The sequence below is a fragment of the Sinocyclocheilus anshuiensis genome, unplaced genomic scaffold, assembly GCF_001515605.1.
Source record: "Sinocyclocheilus anshuiensis isolate Anshui unplaced genomic scaffold, SAMN03320099.WGS_v1.1 scaffold1075, whole genome shotgun sequence".
Classification (NCBI taxonomy): domain Eukaryota; kingdom Metazoa; phylum Chordata; class Actinopteri; order Cypriniformes; family Cyprinidae; genus Sinocyclocheilus; species Sinocyclocheilus anshuiensis.
Window position 1 is genome coordinate 697663 of NW_015544163.1, and position 23000 is coordinate 720662.

General features: G+C 36.2%; 1 protein-coding gene and 1 long non-coding RNA gene across 2 annotated transcripts in view; both read left to right on the forward strand.

Moving 5' to 3' along the window:
* LOC107695667 (uncharacterized) overlaps nt 1-4719 on the forward strand; it is a 9154-nt gene extending 4435 nt beyond the window's left edge. Inside the window, exons 2-3 of the long non-coding RNA XR_001635016.1 lie at nt 2467-2654; nt 4598-4719. This is a non-coding gene — a long non-coding RNA (uncharacterized LOC107695667). The remainder of the gene's footprint in view (nt 1-2466; nt 2655-4597) is intronic.
* Nucleotides 4720-11366: 6647 nt separating this feature from the next.
* The window catches only part of LOC107695694 (monocyte to macrophage differentiation factor-like), a 26801-nt gene continuing 15167 nt past the window's right edge, over nt 11367-23000 (forward strand). The window contains exon 1 of the mRNA XM_016495701.1: nt 11367-11447. Coding sequence (XP_016351187.1) covers nt 11419-11447 — 29 coding nt within the window. The 5' untranslated portion in view covers nt 11367-11418. The remainder of the gene's footprint in view (nt 11448-23000) is intronic.

Consider the following 23000-nt stretch of genomic DNA (forward strand, 5'->3'; position numbering starts at 1 on the left):
AGAGAAATAGGCCTTTTGTGTACATAGAAAAAGTCTTAGATCTTTGAGTTCAGCTCATGAAAAATGGGGGCAAAAACAAAAGTGTTGCGTTTATAATTTTGTTCAGTGTATGATAGAAAACAAAGAGAAATCTTACATCTTATGAATGAGTCACAGCTTGAGAGGATTTTTATCTGGGGTCTGGGTGTTTTGCAGTGGGTGGTTTTGTCTTTGTCCTAGAGGACTTGGTTAGAAGCTGAACAAATCCTTTTGGATCGTGGTTGTATTTGAGACGCTTGTGGCAAATTTTTTTAGGGGCCTCCTCATCAGAGTCTCATTCATCCAGTAGGCGCTTGTTTCATCTTTAGAGAAGGCAGATTCAAACATCTTATGGACTCTTTTAACAGCCCCTTTTCACATTACTTCACTCACTGTAAGACCACATGTTTTCCATTATGCACTGTAAATGGGGACTGAGAATAATTGTAGTACATTTAACTTAAAAACAAATGAAATCCAATGACAGAAAAGAGTTAAACACGAACAAAAAAGCCAATGAAGTAACGCACTGTAGAAGAATGAGTGAAACCTACATGTTAGTTGAGATTTTAAAAGAAGAATTAACTTATCTTGATGTATTAACCGTACTGAGCCGTGACGAGCGGAGTCGTACCACGCAGTGGAAAAGCGCCATAAGTGATCAAGGGCTTAGGACGTTCCAGTTCAGCCCATTCCAAGGGTTCCGCCAGTAGTGGGCACTCATGCAACGTAATCTATGACGTACATCCAAGTAAATGAGACAGAGGGAAGTTAGCGAGTGAAGGGCATAAAAAATTTAACTGTAACGCAGCCCAGTACTGGGGAGCTGCGTTTGTTTTTTTGTTTTTTTATAAAAACACAATCATGTTTTATTTCTCAGTCGATTTCAGTACATAAATGTTTCTTTAATTAACTATAATATCCAAAAGTGTGTGCTCTTTGAATAAATATCGTAATGGATTCATAAAATTAGGAAGACACATCTTACACAAGTCTGTTTTACTGTAAATCACATTCATGCCAGAGATCTTTTATTTACTCTTTGGCTAACCAAAACCCACCCAGATCTCAGCCGAATATTTTATTTTTTTCTGGCGGATCAAACTCCAGCCACGGCTCAGCCAAATAGATACAATTTGCTTTTAGTTTCTTTTGGTTGGCCAGACTCCAGCCAGAGCTCAGCCAAATGCCGTTTCACACCAGCGCCAAAAACAGTGCCAGAATTAAGCCAGAAGTGCCGAATGTAAACCCGACTCGGCCCACACTCTGTTGCTATCTGGGTATGGTGAAAAACATATGAGATGGGATGAAAAAAAATTATATTTATATTTCAATATTTTCACGTTCCCTCGCAAAACTTTTTCGTTCTCTTGCAAAACATATGAGTTTTCTTGCAAAAGTATTGTGTTGCCTTTGTGTTCGCTTGCAAAACATTTGTTACCCCAAGAAACTTTGTGCTCTCTCGCAAAAGTATTACATTGCCCCAATAAGCTTTTCGTTCACAACATTTTTGCGTTCTCTCACAAAAGTATTGCATTGCCCCAAAAAAGTTTGCGTTCCCTTGCAAAACGTTTGTATTCTATCGCAAAAGTATTGCTTTGCCCCACGAAACCCGCGTTTGCTCACAAAACATGTAACCCTGAGAAACTTTGTATCCTCTTGCAAAATTGCATTGCCCCAAACAAACTGCGTTCACTCGCAAAACATTCTCCCATAAACTTAGCATTTTCTCGAAAAAGTATTGCCTCAAGAAGCTGTACATTCTTATACGCATATAACATTTGCATTCTCTCACAAAAGTATTGCATTGGCCCAAGAAGCTTTGCTTTCACTTGCAAAACATCTGCGTTCTCTTGCACAAGTATTGCGTTGCCCCAAGAAACTCTGCTTTCCTTTGCAAATGTTTTGCAAGTGACAGCAAAGCTCCTTGAGCCAATGCAATACTTTTATGAGAGAACTGCTGATTTCATTTATATTATATAAACTACAACCCATAGTAAAAATAGGCTATCTCAAGTTGTTTCTAGACAGCAGTGAGATAAAATGAAGTCATTTCTAGCTGTTTAGATGAAGTCTACAGTTGTTTCCCCTGAGAAAAAGTAATCTCATGTGTCTCCCCTAGAGTTTCAGAAGAGGTCTACAATCAAAACACTTAGGCTATTTTCAAATGATCTGAGCTGGTATCCACAATTAATTACTGGATGACAACTCATTTATATGTACTGCATATTTGATTAGATTAGAATATAAACTGATACAGACTTAATCTCAGTCAGACTTAGTCTCAATCAAACAGTATTTCAGATGTCAACTTGGTAAACTATAACTTAGGGCTTACCTCCAAAATCTTCTGTCTATATTAAATATTATTTGTGAACATGTGGTTATGTATTTGTCAATGAAACCAACCTGTGCATGTACACATTCTGACATGCGTGTTGAATGTAGGTGAAATGCAGCAGCTCAGATCGGTCTGGGCTTCGGCTGCTCAGTCCTTGACTAGAGGAAATGTGGAGTCCAGGGAGGAGTCGTTTCCCACACCCAGAAGAAGGGCTTTCGGCTGATCTAACACAAACACTGCAGCCCTCAGGAAGGAAAGAGTTCCCAGACACCTCGCAGACTGAGTGACATTGCAGGTTTGCATTCACACATGAGCACAAAGAAACATAGGCCTACACTCATTTACATTTTTGTGGAGTTTGTTGAGACAAAAATCACTATTGCTCATAATTATTATCCAGTAGCACAGGTTAGGCTTACGTGAAAAGTCTCTTCCCATTGATTTTTTCTCCAATCTAACATAACTAAAGCCGGGCTCACACTACAGGATATTTGGCTGGATTTCGCGGTCGCGGACAGATTTCCACAGTTTGCAACAAAACCCCGGATAGTGACCAAATCGGTGCTCGTTGTGGTCGCCGAAGCTCGTTAAGTATGAGCAGGTCAGCAACGTGATCCGAACCTGTCTCGAGCTATCACAGACGCTACGATATTTTCAAACCTGTTTGATATTATCGCCATGCGATCTCGTAATGTGAGCGACACAATGACAAGGTGGAACTAATCTAGCCAATCACAGTGCAGATGGTATAAACACTCTTATCATGCATCTTTATGAACAGACACAAAAAGCCACAAATTAATCAAATCAACTAACTAGAAATAAATTTAACAAATGCATAGATTGTGTATATAATACCACGTTTGATTGCACTGTTTGATTACCTCCAACTCTTACTGCAGTACTGACAGTCCTTGTTGTCCACGTTCTTCCAAGCCATTGTTTTTGCCATATTCTATTTTGTCGTGGTTTCTTCTTCCTTTCGGATAAAATAACTGCACAGACCAATTGAAGGGCCAGTTGATCGTCCATGCTTGAAGATATGGCCTATAATCGCTATAATTTCTCGCGAGAATTTATGTGAGAAAACGTATTTTCGCTGATGATCGGGAATGCCTCTTCACTGAATGTTTTGTAATGTGTGCACCTGGTTAGCATTGTGTTGTGTAGTATGCGCGCAGCTATGACAAGACAACGACAGATGACAACAAATCTTGTTGCGTAGTGTGAGCAACACAGTGATTCGGCTAGTCTTTCAATCCTGTAATGTGAGCCCGGCTTAACCCCACACATTACAGTCCAGTTTAGTTAATTTATTGAGTGGGTCATTCCTAGTATTCAGTGCCATTTAAGTCCCCATGACATAATGTGGTATATTTTGCGTAAAAATGGGTTAATACTTGTTGCTGAATGCTAATCTTACAAAGTTGCTGCCCCTCTACAATCAAACTCAATAAATATGTGCTTAAAAAGTAATTAATTAAAAATAATTACTCTTATTTTAGTGCAAGTAGACTAAAATGTCATGCCCCCAAGTAAGCTTGCATAACTTCAGCCACAAGTATAAGTAATAAAAATCAAACAAATTCCAATTTTTTCAATATTGTTGTATATTCTTATTTATAATATTTCTCAACAAAATATATTTTTTGTTATTTATACATTTTTAATGCTTAAAGTCTTTAAAAGATGTTGTGTCCCTGAATTGACACAACCAGTTACTCAGTTACGCTGATGAAAAGTCCCTCAGAACACGGCCCTTGAATGTTACTCTAATAACACGATTCTCAGGAAGTATAACACTTTTTGGTGGCAAACTATCTACAAGAAGCAGAGTAATTAACAATCTTTATTTCACCCTTTTTTCAGTGTTTTATAATGATTCACTGATGTGGTAAAGCATAACATATCCACTCTGTTATGCTTATTTCAAATGGAAATTGATCATTTTTTGTAATTTTGAAAATATGGTTAATAAGCAGGTTAAAAATCTTCCTCGGTGATCACTACGCACTAGCTTGTTGTTTATCACATGAGTAGCAATAGCTGACTTTAGCATAAAATATCCCTCCTGTTACTGTCCACCCTGTTACTGTTTTGCACTGTAACAGGGTGGACATGTTGTAACATTTGATGTAAAAATTACATAAGTGTTTAAAGCATATATTGGTACTTATAATTAATTTATTATGCATTTAAAAGAAAGAGTTGCTTAAACAGTATGCATGTAATTGTCAGGAAATGGCGCTGTTGTCTGCTGAAGAAAAGCAGCGACGCTACAGGGCTCGTTGTGATGCACTCCCTGAAAGAAGGCAGATATACCTCAGTAAAAAGAACGGGAGGTGGGGAAAGGACATAAAGGAAGGAAGAAAAAAAAGAGTGTTAGAACTCAGCTTTGTTGATTAGGTAGAAACTGTAATAAATGATCTTGACTTTGCCATTACAATGTTTGTGTGTCTCTGTGGTGTGTGTTCGTGTCTACGTGCTGTGTGTGTGTGTTGTGTGTGTGTTCTGGTATTCCCTGCATTATGTGGTCCAAATGTCCCCACAGGTATAGTAATAACAGTAAACTTTCATCTTGTGGGGACATTTATTTGGTTCCCATGAGGAAAACAGCTTATACTCTAAGTCATAGAGAAGCTGCATCATAAACCGTAAGTAAATTATTTTATAATGCTTTGTCTGGAAATTACCTTTTTTTTTTAATCATGTTGTCAAAACACCTGCATGCAATAGCAAGTCAATCATAACAATGACCAATTCCTGACAAGCCTTAAAGGGGACATCAGATGTCCATTTTCCACAAGCTGTTATGATTCTTTAGGGTCTTCATGAAAAGTCTATAACATACTTTGGTTAAAATTTCTCAATGGTATTGTAAAACAAGACCCCTTTTACCAAAAACAGCTCTGCAAACAGCAAGCCATTTTAGTGCATGTGCCTTTAAATGCTAATGAGTTCTGCTCACCCCGCCCCTCTCTTCCAAGCCGTGGGGGAGGGGGCCTTACAGTTTACAGTTCACTCAGAGCGGGTCAATGCTGAAACGCCAGTGTTCGTCTACAGTCGTTGGAGGGGCCTGCCTGTGTGATGTCACACTGCCAAGAATCTGTGAAAGGCTAGATATGAGACTGGCTATTATTTGTGGGGAATTTAAAAAAAAAAGCACTGGGTGGATTTTTATCATTATAGGTTGGTTGTGTACACACACTGCCAACACACATTTATGTTCAAACACCATGTAAAAGTGAATTTTGCATCTGATGTCCCCTTTAAAGGATCCACCCCTTAAAACTAATAATCATTTTTCCACATATTTATTAGTTTTTTTTGCAAAAATCTTTATTAACATTACAAGTAAACCTCAAGAGACATATAACAAAAAATCCATGTCATGGCCCCTTTAAGACAATCAGTATATATTTTACCCTGTTCAGTCACAAAAACACATATATTTTGTGTGAACATTCAGGGTATGAAGTTTAGTCCCTCTCTCTCATAATCGAATAAGTCTCACTGCCCATGTCTAATGGACCCATCTCCACAGTTCAGAATAAATATGCTCAGAGCAGTACACACACACACACACTCACACACAAACATCTGCAAACACTGCTCTCTGCTTCTCTCCTATAGCCATGCCAGTCTCTCAGCACAGGAAAAACACTCACACAGCTCTTTTTAATATTTGAGTTCACACAACATGAAGTTCATTTGGAAATCTCTGCCAGTTCATGCTTTTGTAAACTGAACAGGGCTGCGTTTCCCAAAAGCTTAAGTACATCGTAGACCCATTGAAACCAATGGAGCTACGATCAACTTAGGCTTACAATGCTTTTGGGAAATGCAGCTCAGAACTTTACAAGCAAACTGTAGATGTGTTTGTGCTTTTTCTTCCAACGAAGCTTCCAAATGATAGTTTATTGGCTCTTAATGAGTGTGAAATTGGATTAAGCTACAAAATTTCAGTCTGGCAAACCCCTGATATGAGTCTTCTTGGTTTATCGTACCAATTACCAAATGTCCTCCTGCAACTGCAAACTGCTGCCAAAGGCATTGAGAAAGTCTGTTTTTGACCTCAGCTGATTAACTTCAGGGAAATAAAATGCTTTCTAAGGGTTTCAAGACTCTTCCACATGATTCGTGTCAACATTCCTCACGCGTTGTACTCTAGGGAGAAAAAAACGTCAAGCCACAGCGTGTACCGGCGCCACATGCATTGCTAGTCAGATGTTGCAATGCAGTGTTCAGTTTAAGTTCTGACCCCAGCTGGCCTTTCTGTGCACAGCCAATGATTATTGCACATATTCTACCATATCATTTCATATTATACTTATTTTATGCAAATTAATATTTGTAAAATTGCAAAATGATTCGTTCAGACCACTTTGCGAACCAATTTGACAGGGTCATCAAGAAGAATCGACTAGAATGAATGGTTCTTTTGCGATTCACAAAACGATTTGTTCAGACTTTGCACAAATTGCTTTGCAATTTGACTGATTCATCAAAAATAACTGACTGACCCTGCGTCTCAATGTTCATACTATCCATCCTAAATAGTATGTGAGATTAGAATAAGTGTGTCCCAAAGCATAGTATGTTGAAAAGAGTATGCCAAAAGTCCCCGGATGGTCTACTATTTGAGGTCGACTTTTGAAGTGTAGATCTGTGCACACTCTAATGGCTAAAATTGCCCACAATCCATTGCACTTTGGCGAAGGATTCGGTCCAGAACTACAAACACGAATAAAACGCATTAGAAAAGCTACAAACATGGCGGATGCGCACGATCGACGGTAATAGGTAGAGAGGTTTACAAAAAGGGGTTTGAGTTACTAATAATCAACATTTAACCTGGTAAAAAATATTTATGTATTGTTATCCGTGTTATATTTCATCTGCAACAGTAATGTGAACTTTTATAAACATCCATTTGGTCGTGAACGTTTAAATGCATATGCAGAAAATATGAGCAGAGTTCTCCGCATTAAAGACCCACAACTGGCAGATCAATGTGCTACTTCTTTTCTCTTCAATAGGGTAGGAAGTTAAATTAAATGCAGTGTGGAGGATGTTAACTGTGACAAGATGATTGACAGGCCAGTTTACAGTGACAGGGTGCATGTATCTATGCGACCGAGCGTCCGTTAGACACAGTTGTGTGACGTGATAGTATGAATTAAAAATAATTCTTTTGTGATTCACAAAAAATGTTGAGACCACTTTGCAATCTAATTTTAACAATACACTGAAAATAATCTACTAGCATGATAATTCACAAAATAAATTTTCAGAGTGCTTTGTGAACCGAAAGATTCACCAAACTATTTTTTTTTCAGATCATTTTGTGAACTGATTTGACGATTCATTAAAAATAATCAACTAGAATGAACAATTCTTTGGCAAATCACAAAACAACCGTTCAAACCGACTCGTTGAAAAGAATCAACGAATGAACAATTCTTTTGGAATTCACAAAACGATTAATTCAGACCACTTTGCTAATCGATTATACAATGAATAAGTGTAAAATTGTGAAACTATTCGCAATCGGCTGTTTTGCAAATCGATTTGATCGATTCATTAAAAAGAGAAGATTAGAAAGAATGATTATTTAGCGATTCACAAAACACCCATTCACTTTGTGAAATGAATTGACCAATTCATAGAAAGGAATCGACTAGAATGAATGAATCTTTTGCGAGTCACAAAACAAGCAGAGTGCTTTGCAGTCTAATTTGACTAATTCATTGAAAAGAATCAAGTAGAACTTTTTTTTTTCAATTCACAAAACAGTTCAGACTGTTTGCAAACCAATTCTACTATTAATAAATGTCAGATTTTACTTTTGTGAAAACAATTCAGGGAATTGCAAGAGAGGAAAGATGTATTTGCCACCAGAGTAAACGTACAGTGGGATGCAGGAACAGGAATAAACGTGACAGACTCTTTATGCGTCAGGAAGCAGAACTGTGGGTATTGACGTGGAAGAGAGGGCGGCTTGTTTATGCATGTCAGTCAAAAATAAAGTCTGAATTCTGACGTTATCAAACCTGATCCTGGCTGGAACAGGGAGGTAAAGCACTCGCTGTCTCTCTTTCTGGACAGCTTGGCACCACAGGCAGGACAGACTCCACCCGCACCTCTAAATACACAAACTGATATGGCAAAAAAACATTTAATTCCTGCTTATTCATTATATACGTGTCTGACTCGCTGAAAAACAGCTTGTGATTTCAAAATGCATGCACAGATGTTGTGGTGCCGCTGTATCTCTGAGATTTCACTTATCAGTTTGATAATGTCAGCAGAGTGAATGAAGGCAACAATCTGTTCTTCAGGCTGAGAGCCATCAGAGCTCCTCTTATTATTAACAGTCATTACTATTATTGCTCATATTAGTGTTAGTGATGTGATTAAACCTCTAGCATTTAACTATTAAAGTATTAAAATGTCATGCTCTGACATTTTGCATCTAAAAAATATTTTCTGAATGTGTATCATTTCATGAACTCATTGTACTTTCATTGCAGCATTGCGAATAATATAAGAGCATAATTCAGAAGCACAAGCACTTGTATCTGCTTCAAATTACTCTGAGTCAAATTTCACGTGTTCTTGAAGATTGAGGCCTGTATTATTCAGCCCTGAGCTCTTCTGCCCTCTGTTGCTCAGAAGACACTTTGCACTGAATACGACCTGAATAGACCTGCTGTCATGATGAATGATCCACTTTAGGAATGAGTGAATTATTCATATCCAGCATATAAATTCCATGGGCATGTTATAATTTGCAAATTCATGCCTTTCTCTTGATCTCTGTCAGATTTATATTCAGATTTTGCTATGCTAAAATGCCTTGCATTGCCAATGCATTTTGCACCATTTATGCCCTATTTATTTTCCTTTGACTTCATTAGGAATGAGAGACTTATATGATTAACTGACTGATATTATTAAATTGTTTTCAAATGTGTATTTTAATTTTTTGTATTAATTAATTAATTTACTTAGTGCATTTTGGAGCATTTAGTTGCATTTCAGTTTATGCTCTGTTCTTCCATTTATTTATTAAGTTATTTATTTGTTTAGTGCATTTTGGAGCATTTAGTTGCATTTTAGTTTATGCTGAGTTTTCCCATTGATTGATTGGATTGATTGATTGATTGATTGATTGATTGGTTGGTTGGCTGATTGATTGATTGATTGATTGATTGATTGATTGATTGATTGATTGGTTGGTTGGTTGGTTGGTTGGTGCATTTTGGAGCCTTCAGTTGCATTGTAGTTCAGGTTCAGTTTTTCCATTTCCATTAGTTTTTATTTATTTATTTTTTTGTTGAGGATGATAACATTGTCTGCAGTGGTGGTGTGTGTCTCTCTGTCGTGTGTGTGATAGATTTAGAGTGAATGCTGCTAAAACAGATGGTTCAATCCCTCCTCACAATCAAGATTAGGATTACACAGGAGCCCTGCACTGTATCACACACACGCACACAATCAGTGCATGTGTCTTAAAGACATGAAACACAGAAAATAATAGAGACACTGCCTCATCGCCATCTAAACCAGTAACTTCAACCTAGATTTCAGACTGCGCTAATGTTTTGCTGGAGTTGCTAGAAAACCAATGATATACAGGCATTTTCAAATATGTGTGCATATATGCGTACAGTGATTTTAGTGCATGCACGAAGTCAGTTCTCAACAAGATTTATGTACCAAATACATCCAGTTTTGTAAACTTTCTATTCATCCATGATTCCTGAAAAATAAAACATACTGTATCACAACTTCCACAGAAATATGAAGCAGCACAACTGTTTTCAGCATTGATATTAATAATGTTTATTGAGCAGCAAATCAGCATATTAGAATGATTTCTGAAGGATCATGTGACACTGAAGACTGGAGTAATGATGCTGAAAATTCAGATTTCCATCACAGGTATAAATTACATTTTATAACATATTCAAATAGGAAACAGTTATTTGAAATTATAATATATTTTACAATTTTACTGTATTTTTTAATAAATAAATGCAGCCTTAAAATCACAGGATCTAACCTACCCCAAACATTAGGCCCAATGTATCTGAATATGGAGCTACTGTAATGTCTTTTACTGTATCTTTTAGACTCGGCTCCTGATTTCTTCATCCAGCCTTGTTACTGAAGAAGGTACAGGTAAGATCTGCTGGGGATTACCGTATTTTTAGACTCAGCCGCTGCTTTTATTGTTTATAGTGAGTTGTTGTGCACAATTTTAATTTTGTCCTAATATGTAACCTTATCTGAAAATGCTTTGGCAGTACAAACGTGTTTGTGATGCCAATAAAATGCATTAAAACTGAATGATGGACAGATAGAGATATAAGCCGCAAATGCTCTGGCGATACAGATGTACGATTATTAGTCAAGCCAATAAAGCACATTAAACTGATTTGAGAGACAGTCAGACAGGCAGTGAAGGAGAGAGAGAGAGAGAGAGAGAGAGAGAGAGAGAGACTGAATGAGAGAGAGAGATTTCTGTCAGCTAATCCCTCACAGGTTTGTACGTCCTGAGATACATGGCTCACGATCCGTCTCAGTCCTTCACCATCCCGCTGCCACCATGAGCTTCATTGCCGACGATGTGGAGATAGACCCGGTCACCCTCAACCTCATCATCCTGATCGCCAGCTATGTCATCCTCCTCCTCGTCTTCCTCATCTCCTGCATCCTCTATGACTGCCAGGGCAAGGACCCCACCAAGGAGTACGCACCCGACCCCATGCCCAACATCAACGCCGCTCCCATCCGGCTGGTGGTCATGCAGAGTTCGCCCGCCAATGCCAGGTGGGACCAGAACAAGATGGTGACCACTTACGAGCCTCCGGGTGCCGAGAAAAAGAGTACTTTGGTCTGACAGGCTGGAAGAAGGACTGATAACAGCTGCACAAAGGCACACATTATCTTTTCTATCTACTGTACATACTCAGAGTACTGTATGTCTCATTTTATAACTTGTGTACAACGTCTTTTTAAAATAACTCATAACTTCTGTGCGAGATTGAATCATGTCGGGATTGGATTATCAGAAGAAACGGTGAGTAAAAATATCTCTTTCATATCTCTTGTTTCTTCTGCAGCATTGAGATTCAGTGGAGAATGAATAGAGGTTTGTGCTGGTTCTCTGCGAAAACAATCTCTATAAGGTTATAAAATGGATTCTAAAATGGTCCATTCTAACAATGGATAATTTGTCAAACTGTTCTCAGATTTAGGTCTACAGAAAGTCTGTGATTAAAACTGAACTGATTCTTCCAGGATTTAATGATTTGAACATGAAATTTGTTGACTAAAAAAAAGGCAGCTGTGGTTACCAGTACTTTACCGTTAAAAATACTGTAGCAGCACTTTAGGTTTTACGGGGATTGTACTTAAATTTGTGGTAAATAAGTTTCATGTAGGGAATTGCAGGGAGTTTTAGATTTTTTTACTGTAAATTATAAGATGATGGTTCGCATTTACTTCCAAAGTCTGTACATTTAACAGTATTTTACTGTAAAGCTACTTAAAATGTCCCCTCCTCTAACAGGGATGTTCTCACAATTTTCATTAACATTTCTTAGAAGTTATATAAATGTTAGGACAAAACATTCTTAAAGTAATGTGCATGGAATGTTCTTATAAATGTATTGAATTTACAGTAAAAAAATTGGCAGCTGTGGTTTCCAGAATTTTACTGTTAAAAATAATGTAGCAACATCTTAGGTTTTACATTTGGCTTTACTGCATTTAAATTTACCGTAAATAAGTAACATTTTTGTAACATTTTAATTACATTCTAATCACAACAAGGAAACTTGAAATGTTAATGTTTTTAGAATATTTAAAAAAATGTTCAAATAACGTTATATTTTGGGTGAAAATATAATTAGTAGAAAGTTGTAAAAAAAAAACTTTTTCCTAACCTTTAAATAACATTCTAATTACAATAATAAAACCGGACATCTTAACATTAGAATAGCCTATTCAAAAATAAAAGTTCAAATAACATTACAGTGAAAATAAAGTTAGTAGAACACCGTAAAAACGTCTTTTTGTAACATTTAAATAACATTCTAATTACAAGAAGAAAACAGGACATTTTAGCATTCTTTGAATATAAAAAAAAATGTTCAAATAACGTTATATTTTGTGTGGAAAACGAAATATTTTTGTAACATTTAAATAACGTTATAATCATGACAAGAAAACTGGACATTTGAGCATTTTATCAACACCTTAAAATAATGTTCCCACAACATTTTTATACCCTAAATTACTTACCTGGTCCATTAGTAAGGGAACTTGCCATTAGCCAATTAGCAGGTGTTTACCATAGCATTTTTTAAAATCTTTTACTTTAAAATTTCAAAAAATTTTGGCTAACTATTGACTGTTGTTGGAGAAACATCTGAGACAGAGCTGATGCTTAGATGTGACGTAACAGACAATGTCTTTAAGTCTCCTGAGCTATAAAAGAGCAAAAAAAAAAGAGTCTTTTTCTGGACTTGTTAGATCCATGTCAGACGTTTCCGCGAAGTGTCCGCAGTGCCGGTGATTGGTTTATAAACAGTTGTCCAAGACAACATACCACATCTATTCTGAGTTGACATGTCACACACATTGATCTCATTGGCTTGTGGATTAGATTATCCATCAGCAAAACCATGGCTGAAGTTGTTTGGAGGATTTGTTCAATGTTTTTGTTTGGGTGTGTCTGCAGTATCTTGAAGGGTTTAAATTGCTGTTTTGTCACAGAGGTCTTCACCCCATTAGCTGCTGAGATTTACGTCATGCTGCTTCGTACTTACTAGTTATTTTTACACTTCAGTTTCTCAGAGCGAGAAGCTTTTGAACAAATACAGGACATTTACATTATATATTTATACCTTCCCCGGAATGATTCTGAAAGATGAATTTAAGAGCTGCAACTAATTTTGATAACTATTTCATCTGATTGTTTGATTAATCAGTTAGTGGAATAAAGAAACCACATTTTTACGTTTTTAATGAAAATCAATTGATTCTATCTTGTCCTATGAGCAAATTGAAGGCTATAAAATGAGTAAAAACATAAACATATGCTACACATTATATGCAAAAAATATATAATAACCAATAAATCTAATAAAAATAATAAAATATTTAAATACTAAAAGTAATAATATATGAAAAATATAATGGATTTCTATAAAAATAAATATTTCAGCATAGACCCAACTAATAATTTTTTTTTTAATTGATTAGTTGTCTAATTAATTTTTTTTTTCAGCAGTAAAAATACAGTTCAAAAGTTCAATGGGTCAGTAAGATATATTTTTTTAAGAAATTGATATTGTTATGTAAAAATGTATTACAGTTTTCACAAAAATATGAAGCAGCACAACTGTTTTTTTTAACATTGATAATAATCAGAAATGTTTCTTGAGCAGCAAATCAGCATATTAGTATGATTTCTGAAGGATCATGTGACACTGAAGACTGGAGTGATGATGCTGAAAATCCAGCTTTGATCACAGCAATAAATTACATTTAAAAAAATAGCCACATAGAAAACGTTTTTCCTGTAATTTTCATCAAATAAATGAAGCCTTGGTGAGCAAAAGAAACTTCTTTCAAAAACGTTAAAAAATCTTACTGATCCCAAACCTTTGAACGGTAGTGTATTTACTGTTATGGAAACTGTATCTGCCATAGTACATTTTTTTGCATACATGACTTTCTTCCAAAGAATAATGCATAATTTATCCAAATAGAGCATCATAAAAATGCTTGCCAGCTCACATCGCTGGTGATTAGATAGGATAATTGAACACAATCATGTCAGTGGAAGTTTATCGTTGTCGAATCATCATTAACAGACACACACACTCCACACTCCATCTCAAAGGTTGAGTGACTTATAGCACAGAGTAAATATTTAACGTAAAGATAACAGAAGATAGCGCTGTGTCACACAAACACACGTACGAAGAGCACTTACCCATTCAAATCTGGACACATACTTTCAGTTTCATTTCCATTATGATAATTACTCATCAACCCATTTAATGGGGTCTTTAATGAAGATCCTACTGAAATACAAAGAAACATTTAGCATTAGCTCTGTTAACATTTTACTTGGTGTTAATGCAAGAGAACAACATAACTGACATCTTCACTGGGATAAACGCATCCGGGACAAATTCCATAACAGAAACAGGGCCAGGGGAGCACGTTTGATCCGGGCCGATCCTGAGATGTTCTATCAGGGCTGTCAGGAGACAGACAGAGAGGATTCTGGGAGGTCAGCGCTGTGTTTGGGGCTCCGGGTCGGGCAGTGTGTTTGTCCCGGCTCTCGGGGATATTATTTCAGCTTTCTCCTCTCAGGCGGCCCCTTTTATTATGTCCCCGTGGTTCCTATCTTACAGTCCATGAAAGAGTAATGAGAGATGTTTCCCTCAGAGAACACGCGCTGCGCAAAACTATCTGGGTGTAATTTCATTTTCTAGTCCCTCTGGAACTTTACCACAAGACAAGGTGAAAAATATTTTTAATTTGGGGACCTGGATCTATGGGTAGTCTTTTATAATGAGAACATTAGGTTAGGCTACGATCCTGAGATGTTCTGTCAGGGCTGTCAGGAGACAGACAGAGAGGATTCTGGGAGGTCAGCGCTGTGTTTGGGGCTCTGGTTCTGGCAGCGTGTTTGTCCCTGCTCTCTGGGGTATTATTTTAGCTTTCTCCTCTTAGGTGGCCCCTTTTGTTATGTCACCTCGGTTCCTACTCTTACAGTCCATGAAACAGTAATGAGAGATGCTTCCCTCTGGGAACATCTGGGTGTATTTTCATTTTCAAGTCCCTCCAGACCTTTACCTCGAGACAAAGTGAAAAATATTGTTCGTTTGGTGACCTGGATCTATGGATGGTCTTTTTATAATAAGAACATTAGGTTAGGCTAGGTTAGCATTTCAGTTGATCTAATAAATTTTAACTGGAATATATTACCAGAGGTGTAAAGAGAACCTAAAACCATACTTGAGTAAAAGTACAGATACCTTACAGTGAAAATTACTCCACTACATGTTACAAGTCACCAATTCCAAAACAACTTGAGTAAAAGTCTTAGAGTATCTGATTTTAACAGTACTTAAGTATCAGAATCAGAATGAGCTTTATTGCCAGGTATGTTTACACATAGGAGGAATTTGTTTTCGTGACGGAACCTTCCACAGTGTAACAGAATGACAGTGACAGAACAAAAAACACAGATAATAAAAAATAAAAAAATAAAAAATAGAACAAGTAAATAAGGAAGCTTGACAGAGGGGTCTTTAGAGGTGCAGTCGTTGGTGTACAGGGAGAAGAGCAGTGGGGAGAGAACACAGCCCCAAATAAAATACAATAAAATACAATAGTATAAGTATTTTACTTATACTAAATATAGGCTCAAAGATGCACTAGTCAAATAGACTAAAGAAACTGCAACGTTGTTCATGGAAAAACTAAAACAAACAATAAGGCAAAAACCAATGGGAACAAAGAACAGAATGACTGACAACCAGACAACCATTACATTCAACAACTCACAAGGAACTAAAGAAAAACTAGGGCTATATATACACAGGAGCTAACAAGCTTAACAAGATAAGACACACCTGGGGAGACTAATCAAGGGGAATCAATGAACAAACGGACTACAAACTGACTACAAACACCACGGGAGACAGAAAGTGACATAAAAGTCCAGGGCAAGGCACAGAGAGCATGGAACAAAAACAAGAAAGAGCTGATTTGTGAGGAGAGCAATCACATTTATTTTCTAAAACCAAAATAAAACTGAACACCTCAAAATTACAAAACAAACAAAAAACAATAACTTTCAAAATATATTTTGTACTGTACCTTTCTTCAGTATAATGGATAAATAAAATAAAGTTAAGTAAAATTAAAAAGCCGAAGCCTTCTTGCAGTGGATGTGCTGGTTTGGTACAGATACTCATTCAAAAATGTAGTGAAGTAAAGAGTAAAAGTTGCTAATATCTTTGATACTCAGTACAACTACAAAGTACTCAAGTACAGTAACTAATTACATTTACTCCAATACTTTACACCTCTGTATATTACATATTTTATGTGTATGTTTGGGTACATGTATATTATAATATTCACCTAAGTACGTTTAACGTGATTTAGCCAAGTAGGACATTTGAATTATTATTCCCAGACCAACAGATGATGCTGGTCCAGGAACATGTTCGGCTAAATCACATTGAGTGCACAATCCTGGTACAGCCATTACACTTTTTTTTTTTTTGTGATGATCTAGATTACTTTAAATCCATCTGGACCAGCATCAGGGCAAGTCAGGCTACCAAAAGATCCACGAGCCATTACAGGTCACTTGTCTGGAGTGATTGTGAAAGGAGAAACTAATGCATATGGTGCCAAACGCTAATCGAATTAGCTGAATGTTGTTCTGCAGTCAAGCTGAATGGGTGAGGCCTGAAAATTACAGCCGACCTTAAGTTTGAGATATAGAAATATTGATATGCTGTTTTGGGCAGATGAACACATCCAAAACTTGATAAAGATTGATATAGGAGCTCCTTATCAACCTCATATGGATGAACTAACATAGGAACAGTGAGATAAAAAATGGAGATGACATCATCCAGGAAAGTGTTTTCGGTTGTGTTTCAGTCATTCAGAGTTCAAAGTTCCATAGTGCATGTTTGTAATTGATGTTTTTACATTTGATGCAGTTTATTTTTAGTAAAAACATTTCTGTTTTTTTATTTTGTTTTACAAGCTTGATTGAATCATCAGCTAACAAGGAATGTCATCAGCAAGGTCCTCTCAAACAGGGCCGTCACTAGGAATGCTGGGCTCTGTGCACTGAATTTGCTATGGGACCCCCTCAAAATCACATATTATTATTATTATATATTATATTATTATATACTACATCACTCAATGGAATGTTTTATTTATGAAATGCTACCACTTGTTTCAAAACATTCAAAATAACATTCCTATGATGTTTGCATGTTCCCATAACGCTCGTATAACCAAGAAAAAACATTTTTAAAACATTTTTAAAAAGTGTGTATTGAACATTCAGAGAACATTCTGAAATACTGTTTTCAGAACTTGAAACAAATGTTCTTAATGTGAAGCAAACCACATCATCCATTAAATGTTTCCTTTCTGAAACATTTTAGTTGGACATTCGTCTAGCGTTTTTTTTTTTTATTTGTTACGATTTATTTCAGAACATTCGGGGAACCTTCAAAAGTAACATTCCCATAATTGCAAAAATTAAAAATGGATTATTCCCTTAAAGGAATAGTTCACCCAAAAATGAAAATTTTGTCATCATTTACTCACCCAAAAGTTGGTCCAAAACTGTATGTATTTCTTAAAGCTGTTGAACTCAAAGATATTCTGAAGAATGTTGGTAACCAACCAGTTGATGGTAGCCATTGAAAATACAATGGAAGTCAACAGCTATCAACTGTTTGGTTATCAACGTTCTTCAAAATATGTCCTTTTGTGTTCAACAGAAGAAAGTCAAGCATGACTAAATGACAGAATTTTGATTTGTGGGTGGACTATCCCCAGTGGTGTATAAAGTACCTGAAAGCCATACTCAAGTAAAAGCAGATATCTTACCAGAAAATGACTTTGGTAGAAGTTGAAGTCACCGTTTAGAATATTACTTGAGTAAAAGTCTTAAAGTATGTGATATGTATTGTACTAAATATTGTAAGTACGAAAGGTATTTTTTTAATCTTAAACATACTTAAGTATTGAAAGTAATAGTACAAGTAAATGCAAAATGGAAAAGAAGCAATATATACATACTGTATATATAAATGCTCATGCACAGCTTGAGAAGCAGTTTTAACTCTTTCTTCCATTTTGTATTTTTGGGTAAGAATAAGAAGCACTTCTTCCGGTACTTAGTGTCTTTCATTCCAACATAAGAAAACATTTCTAGAATCTGCATCTGAAATAGCATTTAGATGTATTCATCATTACAACAACACTTACCATATTATCGCAGACGATGCTGTATATCGCACACCCCAGCCTCGACTTGGCCGCGGTTGTGTGAGCACTTGTTTGTACATGAGCAAAGGTGTTTTTAAGAGTCTAACTTGCAAGCGCTAGACCACTGATTCGTCAAACTTGCTTTCCTGCAGTCCGTGTTCTTCTGACTTCTGACTATTTTGTAGTAAGTAACGAATATGCTTCGGGGAAATGTATCGGAGTAAAAGTACCTTTTAATTAGAAAATGTAGTGGAGTAAAAGTAAAAGTTGGCTGAAATATAAAAAACTCAAGTAAAGTACAGATACTCCCAAAAAATACTTAAGTACTGTAACGAAGTATTATTACTTTGTTACATTACACCACTGACTATCCCTTTAATATTTGCATAACAAAAAAAAAAAAACATTTTTAAAGCATATAAAAGACTCGGAGAACATATAAATAACATTTTCATGGGAACATTAGCAAAACATGGAACAATTTTTGGTAGCTGGGCATGTTAATGTTTTCAGATTGACCAGAAGATTTGACTGTAGAGAAATACGTCATGAAAGATTACAAGAAGGAAGAGAAGGATCAGCTTTCCTGTTAGTGTCTTAGTGTAATTCCCCCGGTTTATTTAGCTCTCTCAACTTCCTCTTGCTGCACTGGACTCTTTCTAGCATCAAGAGTTTGCTGGTTTCCGAGAGCCGGGCTGTGTTAGCTTTGACTACCACGCAGAGGGTCCAAATCATTGTAATTTCTATGAATGCATGTGGCTTCTAAGGGCCTCTGTCACTGTTTCTTTGTGTGCGTTACAGAAGAGGTTAAGCTGAAGAAGTAGGGCTGCCGTGGATATATCTGGATATGGTTATCTTGCATTTGCCTAAGAGACTAAAGCACACATTGTCCAACCGCTCTAAAAGTGGTTGGGTTGCTGCCATTTAAACTCATATTGCACTCTATCTTGTCCTGCAAATAAAAATCACAGGACTTGTGGTGGTTTTTCAGGACTTATTTATATTTTTGCTGCTATGTTGTTGCAGTATTTTTTGTTTTGTTGTTTGATGCATGTGGTTGCACTTCTCAGTTCTATTTCTGGTGCATTGTGGGATGTAACAGCTACACAGGAAAGAACCATTCAGAGGAAGTGAATAAATGCAGACGTATGGCCACTGTCCGAATAGTGTAAAGGTCATTCTAAAAACATTTTGCTAACATTCCAATTAACTTATGAAAATTTTATTTTTGAACGTTCTCAGAATGTTCAAAAATGTATACTTTTTAAAAATATTTTAAAAATGTTCTTCTTGGTTATGCAAATGTTAAGAAGCATTCCATATTGTGAAGTTGTGAACATTATGGTAACGTTACTTTTGAAGAACATTTATAAAAAAAAAAATTAAAAGAACGTCCAACTAAAATGTTACATAAAAAAGTTCCATGCCAATAATGTTTTTTTTTTTTTGCTTAGGTTTTGAGAACATTATTAAAGACCAGATTACTTTGAATGGATGTTCTATTAACGTTACTCAAGGAATCTTTGTTCATAACTTTAAGAGAACCTTTCCAGAACATGAGCCAAACTTCTGAGAACATTCCCTAGCTGGGTATATACCTCAATACCACAGGCTAATGTTCTGGTAGGGTTCTCTCAATGTTACAAACATTCTTTTAGTAACATTGATAGATTGTTCATTCAAAGTTAACTGGTCTTTTATAATATTCTCAAAATGTTAGCACAGAAATATTGTTTATTGAATGTTTTCTCTGAAACAGTTTAGTTGGACATTAGTGTAACGTTTTTTAAACATTACCACACTGTACAAAAAATTCCGTAAAATTTACTGTAAAAAATACAGTAGCAATGTTTTAGGTTTTACCGTTTTAACTTAAATTTACAGTTAAATACTGTAATTTCATTAATTGATATAATGTTAATATACCAACCTACTGAAGTACTGAACTCTGTTTTGTACCTTTGTAATACACTGATAACCACCAAATGCAGGTGGTGAGGAGAAAGTCACATGATGAACCAAAGCCCATCACAAGCAGCTTTGAAATAATAACATATATAGAAGGTGCACAGTGTCATTCACACAAACACTAAACACCATCATGGTAACACACATGAAACTGAAATAATGCAATAAACATTCATTTAACAACATTAGGTGTAACACACAACCCTAATATACAAAACCGATAAGAAAAAACTAAGAAGAAACATAGTTATTTCAACAAAAAAACATCAAATTTGAAATGTAACGCAGGGAATTCTGGGAATGTCAATTTACGGTTATTCACTGTAAATTATACAGTCTTTTTCACTTCCAAAAACAGTATACTACCGTAAAATTAATGTCCAATACAGTTTTTACGTATCTTTTTCACTTCCAAAAATGGTATACTACCGTAAAATTAATGTCCAATACATGTAATGTCCAATACAGTTTTTCACCGTATATGGTAGGGGAATTTACCGTTAACCATTTAACAGGTTTTTACTGTAGCATTTTTACAGTCTTTTACCATTAAATTCATGGTCATTTTTTACAGTGCACTTATTAGTTTCAGATGGTTCAGAGAACATTTGAAAGTAAAATTCCCATAATGTTTGCAAAATTCTAAAATGGAACATTCCCTTAATGATGTCGCTAACATTCACATAATTTTAAAAACTTGATGTGTTGAATGTTCCAAGAATACTCAGACATAACGTTTTCATAACTTAATGAGAACATTAGCAAATGTCGGAGACAATTAGACCTACAGTCAGACAGCTAAATCCGTCTGTAGTGCAGTTAATAGATCTTACTGTCAACACTGTACTGAATGAGTACCATATTTTTTATTCAACAAAGTATTTGCGTGGTATATAAGGAGAACTATGTTTTATTCTTGCACCAATGAAAAACAATTTGACAGTTTCTCTGAAAACAAGAAAAAATTCTGTCAAACTCTCAAGAAAAATTCTTTTCTCAAGGATGCTTGGATGTTTTTCCTGGAAAACAAGACAAAATGTAGTGAAACACGACACAGACTTCTTCTCAATTCAGTTAACAGCCTTACATAAATGTTCTGTGACATCTAATGCCGTTGCTGCTGGTTTATGTAATGTTGCTTCTGGTCACAGAATCCCTGAGCCACGGCGGCTCTTCACCCAAACACGCTGTTTTACATTAATATTGTGCAAGTTTGCCTTCAGCATTAGTTGCAACATACGGGTCGGGACACATTTAATGCCTAAGTGTATGTGTGTTCATACACAGAATGGTTCAGAAGAAGTGCCAGTCCAACGAGACAAATATTCCTGCATCCCCGAGGGAAAATGCCATACAAAACAGGAGCCCAAGTGCACAATTACACAACAACCTACAAAATGCAACCAAACTGAGAGAAAAGCACTCATTGGAATGGCAATGATGTCACTTTGATGATAATCAGAAAAATATCAGATGATACAGAGAAGAGCAGCAGTATCATGGTATCACCTGGTAAAACCACATAGGCCTACTTTGGAAATGAATGATTACCATTTCCATATACCATGGTATTTACATGTACCTCCATGGTATTTGAAGTACCTCATAGTAGGCCTATTGCCTATTAAATGGGTCATTTGGCACCAAAGCACTAAACGATTACAGGGGTGTAGATTACGCGGCGGACGTGTCCCCCCCACTTTTAATATAACAGGAGCCCAAGTGCACAATTACACAACAACCTACAAAATGCAACCAAACTGAGAGAAAAGCACTCATTGGAATGGCAATGTCACTTTGATGATAATCAGAAAAATATCAGATGATACAGAGAAGAGCAGCAGTATCATGGTATCACCTGGTAAAACCACATAGGCCTACTTTGGAAATGAATGATTACCATTTCCATATACCATGGTATTTACATGTACCTCCATGGTATTTGAAGTACCTCATAGTAGGCCTATTGCCTATTAAATGGGTCATTTGGCACCAAAGCACTAAACGATTACAGGGGTGTAGATTACGCGGCGGACGTGTCCCCCCCACTTTTAATATCACGTAAATTCGTCCCCCGCACTTTTTCGGGCAAGTGTGTTCGCATAGAGGTTTTCAAGAGCTGGTGTGAATAAATATAGATTTAAATTCAAAGAGACAGGATAGTCTGTGCATGATCTGATGTTTTATTCGGACCCAGAATAAGGCGAGATGAACATCACGGAGCGCTAAACATTTCATGCAGTGTATGTCTCATTCATACTCGAAGCCGGAGGCGCTCTCTCGCAGAAAGTCATATGAGGAAATTCCTAATATGGACAAAAGCGTCCAGCTATCGCTGTATGAAAACAGTTGTTTTCAGAAAAACAGAAACGTTTGGAAACATGAAGAAATTAAACATACGATTGCGACAATATATGGTTTATTTGTGTTTGTCAAGTCATCTCCAGGTAATAAATAAAGTATATGAACAATGCAGTGCTAATTGACATACCATTTATTACAGTATAGAAACTATTCTGCCTTATGTGATGATAAAAAAAGTGTTTGTAGTATATAAACAAATCATTATTATTGGTTATTGTCCAGCAGTTATCTGATTTCTAAGCCA